Source organism: Pseudochaenichthys georgianus, chromosome 17 (assembly GCF_902827115.2).
Source record: "Pseudochaenichthys georgianus chromosome 17, fPseGeo1.2, whole genome shotgun sequence".
NCBI lineage: Eukaryota > Metazoa > Chordata > Actinopteri > Perciformes > Channichthyidae > Pseudochaenichthys > Pseudochaenichthys georgianus.
The window spans coordinates 40196148-40206147 of NC_047519.1; the positions used below are offsets into that span (position 1 = coordinate 40196148).

Below are 10000 nucleotides of genomic sequence, written 5' to 3' on the forward strand. Positions count from 1 at the left end.
CTAAACCACAAACACTCCAACGTGCTTTACCACAAACAGATCTCCACTGACACACACACACACACACACACACACACACACACACACACACACACACACACACACACACACACACACACACACACACACACACACACACACACACACACACACACACACACACACACACACACACACACACACACACACACACACACACACACACACACACACACACACACACACACACACACACACACACACACACACACACACACACACACACACACACTGCCAGAACATCTTGAGTTTCAGGGACTAACTGACTCCTGACAGCGAGCCATCAGCCGCCTGCAGGAAGTCAACACGTCACACACGTACACACACACACACACACACACACACACACACACACACACACACACACACACACACACACACACACACACACACACACACACACACACACACACACACACACACACACAAACTTCTCACTCCAACGTGTTTACAGGAGCTGTTAAACACACCCCGTCAGCTTCTTAAGTGGAAATATTCATGATGTTTCTCATAAAAGACAGAGCGGTTAACGTGTGAGAGAGGAATGACGGTGGTCCTCCTCCATGTGTTCATGTAATACTGATAAGATATTGTACCATACATTAGTGATGGAACTATTACTAACACATTTACTGTCAACTATTTCTAATCAATTCCTTGTTTTATAAACTACTTTTAATATAATGCACTTTATAAAAAAAAAAATTTCATGCAAAAGTTGAGTTTCAGTTTATAATGTCCTGCTTTTATAGCTTTTATAGTTATGTTGTATATAAAATAAGACATTAAAAGACCTCATCTTGGTCTCTGAAAAACAGACTTGGCCCTACTTTTCTGACATTTTGTAAATCAATCGATTAATTGACGGACTATTTATCGGGAGATTAACCACTAATTTAAAAAATAATAATAATTGAAACCCAACAAATGACCTTTTTTATTATAATTGACTAAAATAATATTCGCAACTGCTGCTGATTGTTTCTCCCATTTACCCATCGATTAATAAAGATAATTAACCGATACTAGAAATAATTATCATTCAGAAGTAACACAAAATAAAAATGGCTGGCAAATCATCATCCATCAATCCACCCACAGACTAATCATGAACCTCACTGTCATCACCCCTCACCTGGTCGGCCATGTTGAACCCCACTTCCTGTTTCTCCATCTTCACGCTGGCCAGCTGCGGTTCCTCGCCCGGTTCCATCTTGATGGTTTTATCCAGGATCCCGTTGTCGTCCCTGTCCAACAGGTAGCGCAGCAACGCATTGTCCTTCTTTTTGGGGCTCCCAGGTTCCTGCTTGATGTCCCCCAGGGCGGCCATATTGTCCCCAGAAGTTGCCTCCCCACCCAGGGGGTCTTTTCCCGTCGCCTCCGCCGTCAATTTGGCCAACTCCACGGGCGAAGTGCTGTTCTGGAGGAGTCTGTGGAGGATCTTGTGTTTCTCTTTCAGCGAGGTGGAGTGGTTGTTACTCCCGGATCCACCCGAACCTCCCATTTGGTCCTTTTGGTCGTCGCCTGCAGGGGGAGAAAAGCAAGGATCTGGCGGCTCTGATTTGGTGGTGAGGAGTTGAAGAAGCTTCGTGTGGCCTTTTGTGTTCATCGGGCGATTTCCCTCCCCTAAACTCCCGTTATTTTCGGAGCAATCGAGGTCACTATCCTTCTCCTCCTCCTGATTCGGGGACAACAACTCCTCCTGCTGCTGCTCCCCGAAAGTTCCCAATAAATCCGCCTCCAAGCTTTGATTATTCTTGCTGTTTTGAGGGCTCCGGATGCCAATCGACTTCCTGTCAGGTGACCTGTCTGCACACTGCCCCTCGGTGAGTCCTTGGGAAACCCTGTGCCCCTGACTGGCTGCCTGCAGTGCACTGAGGGAATTGAACCCTTGGCTGTTTCCCGTGCTGCTGCAAACAGACGCCGGGGAATGGAGTCCGGCTGCAGGAGAGAAAGACCCAGAGGGGTTTAGGAGATGGCGAGGGGACAAAATGGCGGAGGAGACGTTGGGGCTTCCCTGGGGTGAGGGGCTGCCCAGTTTCACTGTCTTAGGGCTGCTCCCCCGCCCCGAAACGACCCCCACACCACGCACTGGGGTGTTGCTGGTGACGCTGGCATCAGGGGACGGGGAGGGGCCGCTCACACTGGTGGGGGTCATTGGTTTGGATATGCCCTGCCCTCCTGGTATCTCCACGGTCATGTTCTCTCTGGAAGCCAAAAGAAAGAAGAATCGGAATAGGTGCATTTTAATAATGAGGTACAGCACAAGTGGTGAGTTAAAGAGGACATACTATGATATTACTTTAAAGAGTCCTCTCCTGCTGATGTTCAGGTGTATATCAGTATGTAGTGTCTCTACTTTAAAGAGTCCTCTCCTGCTGATGTTCAGGTGTATATCAGTATGTAGTGTCTCTACTTTAAAGAGTCATCTCCTGCTGATGTTCAGGTGTATATCAGTATGTAGTGTATCTACTTTAAAGAGTCCTCTCCTGCTGATGTTCAGGTGTATATCAGTATGTAGTGTCTCTACTTTAAAGAGTCCTCTCCTGCTGATGTTCAGGTGCATATCAGTATGTAGTGTCTCTACTTTAAAGAGTCCTCTCCTGCTGATGTTCAGGTGTATATCAGTATGTAGCGTCTCTACTTTAAAGAGTCCTCTCCTGCCGATGTTCAGGTGTATATCAGTATGTAGCGTCTCTACTTTAAAGAGTCCTCTCCTGCCGATGTTCAGGTGTATATCAGTATGTAGTGTCTCTACTTTAAAGAGTCCTCTCCTGCTGATGTTCAGGTGCATATCAGTATGTAGTGTCTCTACTTTAAAGAGTCCTCTCCTGCTGATGTTCAGGTGCATATCAGTATGTAGTGTCTCTACTTTAAAGAGTCCTCTCCTGCCGATGTTCAGGTGTATATCAGTATGTAGTGGCTCTACTTTAAAGAGTCCTCTCCTGCTGACGGAGCCGTTTCAGGAAGGGGTCGACAAGATCTAATGACTTAAAGCACATCATAAAAATATAAGATTTTGTTTGCAGGAAGTCTTTGAGTGTTTTTGGTCGATGTTGATTTGGACAGAGATCAATCTGTGTTCGGAACAAAGAGCCTCTTATTCAGAAGCGCCACAATGCAGCATGTATTGCACACTAACTGCCAGCAGCAGCAGCAGCAGCAGCAGCAGCAGCAGCAGCAGCCAGTGCAGTGTTCCTCCAGTAGGACCGTTCACAGAGTTGGACGGCGGTCAGGAAACAAAGCCAGGACTGTTACCCGGAGCTTTCGAGGATCAATGGCCAGAACTTGGCCTTTTTACTTCCACAAGTTCCACATTGGAAATGATGGCCGCGGCGCCCGGCACAATGAGAGCTTTGTGTGTGTGGTGTGGGGCTCGAGTTGATTCCTGTTCAAAGCTATCGCTCTGTTACAGCGTTAGCCTCGTCACTACTCCGATTCCTCAGTGGGGCACACGGTTTCAGAACCTGAGCTTTCAGACTTACCTAACTTCTACTTTCACTGGCTTTTAAAAGTTAACAGGTTTTTGTAAAAGTTGTTGGTCCTTTGTCTGTTTAAATGTTTATTAGGATGATTTAAAACAATTGACCACAGAGTCTAAGTAATATGTCTACCGTCAACGAGAAAATGCACTTACTATATTCTGTACCACTCAAAAAGACAGACTACTAAACTCAAAGGTTTCGGATAACTTTCTTGTTAAAGTAGTTAAACCTCATGTCTGATAATGGAGGCTCTCAAAATATGTTTTTCTTTCGTAAAACCCTAAAAATGAAACACTGGGAAACAATTACCGTACTTTTCGGACTATAAACCGCGACTTTTTCCCCCCATTTTCTTTGTACCGCTAGCGGCCACTAGGGAACCTCTTAAATCTATGGATTTCACAGGTAAAATTAACCACCTTTAACTCTACGGGCTCTAGGACCGGTCCGCGCCCGCCACCTTTAAGCGGCGGGCTCCAGCAGGAAAAGCTGGAGGCCGGAAAAGAGTGAGACAGGTAGCGCGCCAAAGTGAAAGTGGAACCGAGAGACAGAACGAGAGCAAGACAGACGGACAATTTAGCTGCTGCGGCTCATATGCAGGTGCGCTTTATAGTCCGAAAAGTACGGTAACCTAAAAGTAGTAAAGAACAAAAGCTTGCATGTGTCAAAAACAATGGAACACTTTGGTGTAACATTTTAAAGATGGAATCTCAGGCAAGTCCTTCGGTTGCCTCTCTTCTTAAGGACACGGAGGGACATAGCTCACATGCGGGCTCTCCTAAAGACTAAGCATGACGATCAGGAAGACAGAAACATGGCAGCCGATGCAGAGGAAGAGAGAGTGTCGTACCTCTGCAGGATGTGCAGCGACATGTAGAGCTGAGGCTCGTTGGTGGCCTGCGATCGGACCAGTTTGCTCTTCGTGTGAGCCGAGACGATGGTGCCGTCAGCGAGAGAGAATCTGTACAGGGGGCTGAGGGCGTGGCCGACCCTCAGCACTGCAGAGAGAAGAAGAACACTCGTTAATATCAACATCCTAACTCTGACAGACACCGAGCGAGACATAAGGATGACTTGATTCCACCGGAAGAGATACAGACACTAGGATGTGCCGTGGATTAAAGTGGGGCAACTGTGTAACTATATTTATGATGTATACAAAAGTCCATATGATACTAATATAGTGCAATATAGTTAAAAAAACATGTGCATTATCAAATCGACTTAAATCACCAGTGGTACCACGGTCTATTTAAAGAAGTGTGCTTAAGACATTTTCTGAAACACACATTTTTCCTGCACATATATTTGTACACAAAATGTGGTATTATGTCAGAAGAAATTACTTAATACACGGAAAACTAGATATAAGGTGGATTTTGATTGTCCTTCAATTTCTTCCTCAAATAATTTCAGAATAATAATAATGAATTTAATTTATATAGCGCTTTTAGAAACACACAAAGACACTTAACAAATACACAAAGTCACTTAACAAAGACCGTCGCAAAAAAAACCGGATAATTTAAAAGTCAACGACCGCTCAACATGTCCACATTGAACCTAGGGTTGCGTCCGGAACCTTCCTAACGGAGTGCAATGCCCCGGAAGTCCCTGAGTGGCAGCCGTGATAAGAGCCGTTTGAATTCTCTATAGGAAAGGAAAGGAGGTTTCAAACTTCCTTTATAACCTCCTTTAGCTTAGGAACCACTGGACCTCCCTCACCGAGAGGAGAGGAGAAAATGCTGCCCCACAATGCATTGCAGCCGCAGCATTTGCCGTCACTCAACAGTCGGCCGTTCACGGAAACAACCGAATATGACGGAGAAATGATATCATGAAAGTTACGGTGCTTATTAAGCATTTTAAAACATAGGTGGTAAGTTGCAAAAGTGCTTTGTTTTGAACGTTCATCAGTATTATAATCAAAAAGAGAAATATGAACGTTAGTTTTTACTGAAATTATCAAATAAAGTCAACATTTCAGTCTTTACTGAGCTGTGTGGGGTTTGTTCAACTTCTAAAAGATGTTTGAATGGTGATATACACAGTGATAGATGTTAAGGACTTGATTCTCTCCAAACTGTCATTGAGATGACTTTTTAAGAATTAGCATAAATCTGTCAATATCACCATTCAAACATCTTTTAGAAGTTGAACAAACCCCACACAGCTCAGTAAAGACTGAAATGTTGACTTTATTTGATAATTCAGTAAAAACTAACGTTCATATTTCTCTTTTGATTATAATACTGATGAACGTTCAAAACAAAGCACTTTTGCAACTTACCACCTATGTTTTAAAATGCTTAATAAGCACCGTAACTTTCATGATATCATTTCTCCGTCATATTCGGTTGTTTCCGTGAACGGCCGACTGTTGAGTGACGGCAAATGCTGCGGCTGCAATGCATTGTGGGGCAGCATTTTCTCCTCTCCTCTCGGTGAGGGAGGTCCAGTGGTTCCTAAGCTAAAGGAGGTTATAAAGGAAGTTTGAAACCTCCTTTCCTTTCCTATAGAGAATTCAAACGGCTCTTATCACGGCTGCCACTCAGGGACTTCCGGGGCATTGCACTCCGTTAGGAAGGTTCCGGACGCAACCCTAGGTTCAATGTGGACATGTTGAGCGGTCGTTGACTTTTAAATTATCCGGTTTTTTTTGCGACGGTCTTTGTTAAGTGACTTTGTGTATTTGTTAAGTGTCTTTGTGTGTTTCTAAAAGCGCTATATAAATTAAATTCATTATTATTATTCTGAAATTATTTGAGGAAGAAATTGAAGGACAATCAAAATCCACCTTATATCTAGTTTTCCGTGTATTAAGTAATTTCTTCTGACATAATACCACATTTTGTGTACAAATATATGTGCAGGAAAAATGTGTGTTTCAGAAAATGTCTTAAGCACACTTCTTTAAATAGACCGTGGTACCACTGGTGATTTAAGTCGATTTGATAATGCACATGTTTTTTTAACTATATTGCACTATATTAGTATCATATGGACTTTTGTATACATCATAAATATAGTTACACAGTTGCCCCACTTTAATCCACGGCACATCCTAGTGTCTGTATCTCTTCCGGTGGAATCAAGTCATCCTTATGTCTCGCTCGGTGTCTGTCAGAGTTAGGATGTTGATATTAACGAGTGTTCTTCTTCTCTCTGCAGTGCTGAGGGTCGGCCACGCCCTCAGCCCCCTGTACAGATTCTCTCTCGCTGACGGCACCATCGTCTCGGCTCACACGAAGAGCAAACTGGTCCGATCGCAGGCCACCAACGAGCCTCAGCTCTACATGTCGCTGCACATCCTGCAGAGGTACGACACTCTCTCTTCCTCTGCATCGGCTGCCATGTTTCTGTCTTCCTGATCGTCATGCTTAGTCTTTAGGAGAGCCCGCATGTGAGCTATGTCCCTCCGTGTCCTTAAGAAGAGAGGCAACCGAAGGACTTGCCTGAGATTCCATCTTTAAAATGTTACACCAAAGTGTTCCATTGTTTTTGACACATGCAAGCTTTTGTTCTTTACTACTTTTAGGTTACCGTACTTTTCGGACTATAAAGCGCACCTGCATATGAGCCGCAGCAGCTAAATTGTCCGTCTGTCTTGCTCTCGTTCTGTCTCTCGGTTCCACTTTCACTTTGGCGTGCGACCTGTCTCACTCTTTTCCGGCCTCCAGCTTTTCCTGCTGGAGCCCGCCGCTTAAAGGTGGCGGGCGCGGACCGGTCCTAGAGCCCGTAGAGTTAAAGGTGGTTAATTTTACCTGTGAAATCCATAGATTTAAGAGGTTCCCTAGTGGCCGCTAGCGGTACAAAGAAAATGGGGGGAAAAAGTCGCGGTTTATAGTCCGAAAAGTACGGTAATTGTTTCCCAGTGTTTCATTTTTAGGGTTTTACGAAAGAAAAACATATTTTGAGAGCCTCCATTATCAGACATGAGGTTTAACTACTTTAACAAGAAAGTTATCCGAAACCTTTGAGTTGTAGTCTGTCTTTTTGAGTGGTACAGAATATAGTAAGTGCATTTCTCGTTGACGGTAGACAATTACTTAGACTCTGTGGTCAATTGTTTTAAATCATCCTAATAAACATTTAAACAGACAAAGGACCAACAACTTTTACAAAAACCTGTTTAACTTTTAAAAGCCAGTGAAAGTAGAAGTTAGGTAAGTCTGAAAGCTCAGGTTCTGAAACCGTGTGCCCCACTGAGGAATCGGAGTAGTGACGAGGCTAACGCTGTAACAGAGCGATAGCTTTGAACAGGAATCAACTCGAGCCCCACACCACACACACAAAGCTCTCATTGTGCCGGGCGCCGCGGCCATCATTTCCAATGTGGAACTTGTGGAAGTAAAAAGGCCAAGTTCTGGCCATTGATCCTCGAAAGCTCCGGGTAACAGTCCTGGCTTTGTTTCCTGACCGCCGTCCAACTCTGTGAACGGTCCTACTGGAGGAACACTGCACTGGTGCTGCTGCTGCTGCTGCTGCTGCTGCTGCTGCTGGCAGTTAGTGTGCAATACATGCTGCATTGTGGCGCTTCTGAATAAGAGGCTCTTGTTCCGAACACAGATTGATCTCTGTCCAAATCAACATCGACCAAAAACACTCAAAGACTTCCTGCAAACAAAATCTTATATTTTTATGATGTGCTTTAAGTCATTAGATCTTGTCGACCCCTTCCTGAAACGGCTCCGTCAGCAGGAGAGGACTCTTTAAAGTAGAGCCACTACATACTGATATACACCGAACATCGGCAGGAGAGGACTCTTTAAAGTAGAGACACTACATACTGATATACACCTGAACATCAGCAGGAGAGGACTCTTTAAAGTAGAGACACTACATACTGATATCACCTGAACATCAGCAGGAGAGGACTCTTTAAAGTAGAGACACTACATACTGATATACACCTGAACATCGGCAGGAGAGGACTCTTTAAAGTAGAGACCTACATACTGATATACACCTGAACATCGGCAGGAGAGGACTCTTTAAAGTAGAGACGCTACATACTGATATACACCTGAACATCAGGAGGAGGACTCTTAAAGTAGAGACGCTACATACTGATATACACCTGAACATCAGCAGGAGAGGACTCTTTAAAGTAGAGACACTACATCTGATATACACCTGAACATCAGCGAGAGGACTCTTTAAAGTAGATACACTACATACTGATATACACCTGAACATCAGCAGGAGAGACTCTTTAAAGTAGAGACACTACATACTGATATACACCTGAACATCAGCAGGAGAGGACTCTTTAAAGTAGGACACTACATACTGATATACACCTGAACATCAGCAGGAGAGGACTCTTTAAAGTAATATCATAGTATGTCCTCTTTAACTCACCACTTGTGCTGTACCTCATTATTAAAATGCACCTATTCCGATTCTTCTTTCTTTTGGCTTCCAGAGAGAACATGACCGTGGAGATACCAGGAGGGCAGGGCATATCCAAACCAATGACCCCCACCAGTGTGAGCGGCCCCTCCCCGTCCCCTGATGCCAGCGTCACCAGCAACACCCCAGTGCGTGGTGTGGGGGTCGTTTCGGGCGGGGGAGCAGCCCTAAGACAGTGAAACTGGGCAGCCCCTCACCCCAGGGAAGCCCCAACGTCTCCTCCGCCATTTTGTCCCCTCGCCATCTCCTAAACCCCTCTGGGTCTTTCTCTCCTGCAGCCGGACTCCATTCCCCGGCGTCTGTTTGCAGCAGCACGGGAAACAGCCAAGGGTTCAATTCCCTCAGTGCACTGCAGGCAGCCAGTCAGGGCACAGGGTTTCCCAAGGACTCACCGAGGGGCAGTGTGCAGACAGGTCACCTGACAGGAAGTCGATTGGCATCCGGAGCCTCAAAACAGCAAGAATAATCAAAGCTTGGAGGCGGATTTATTGGGAACTTTCGGGGAGCAGCAGCAGGAGGAGTTGTTGTCCCCGAATCAGGAGGAGGAGAAGGATAGTGACCTCGATTGCTCCGAAAATAACGGGTTTAGGGGAGGGAAATCGCCCGATGAACACAAAAGGCCACACGAAGCTTCTTCAACTCTCCTCACCACCAAATCAGAGCCGCCAGATCCTTGCTTTTCTCCCCCTGCAGGCGACGACCAAAAGGACCAAATGGGAGGTTCGGGTGGATCCGGGAGTAACAACCACTCCACCCGCTGAAAGAGAAACACAAGATCCTCCACAGACTCCTCCAGAACAGCACTTCGCCCGTGGTTGGCCAATTGACGGCGGAGGCGACGGGAAAAACCCCCTGGGTGGGGAGGCAACTTCTGGGGACAATATGGCCGCCCTGGGGGACATCAAGCAGGAACCTGGGAGCCCCAAAAGAAGGACAATGCGTTGCTGCGCTACCTGTTGGACAGGGACGACAACGGGATCCTGGATAAACCATCAAGATGGAACCGGGCGAGGAACCGCAGCTGGCCAGCGTGAAGATGGAGAAACAGGAAGTGGGGTTCA

General features: G+C 45.6%; 1 protein-coding gene across 1 annotated transcript in view; it reads right to left on the bottom strand.

Annotated features, from left to right (window-relative positions):
* Positions 1 to 10000, bottom strand: part of ncoa2 (nuclear receptor coactivator 2) — a 53355-nt gene that overhangs the window by 19807 nt on the left and 23548 nt on the right. Inside the window, exons 4-5 of the mRNA XM_034104906.2 lie at positions 4375 to 4522; positions 1175 to 2246 (exon numbers count right to left, since the gene is read on the bottom strand). Of these exons, the coding sequence (XP_033960797.1) occupies positions 1175 to 2246; positions 4375 to 4522 (1220 nt within the window). The remainder of the gene's footprint in view (positions 1 to 1174; positions 2247 to 4374; positions 4523 to 10000) is intronic.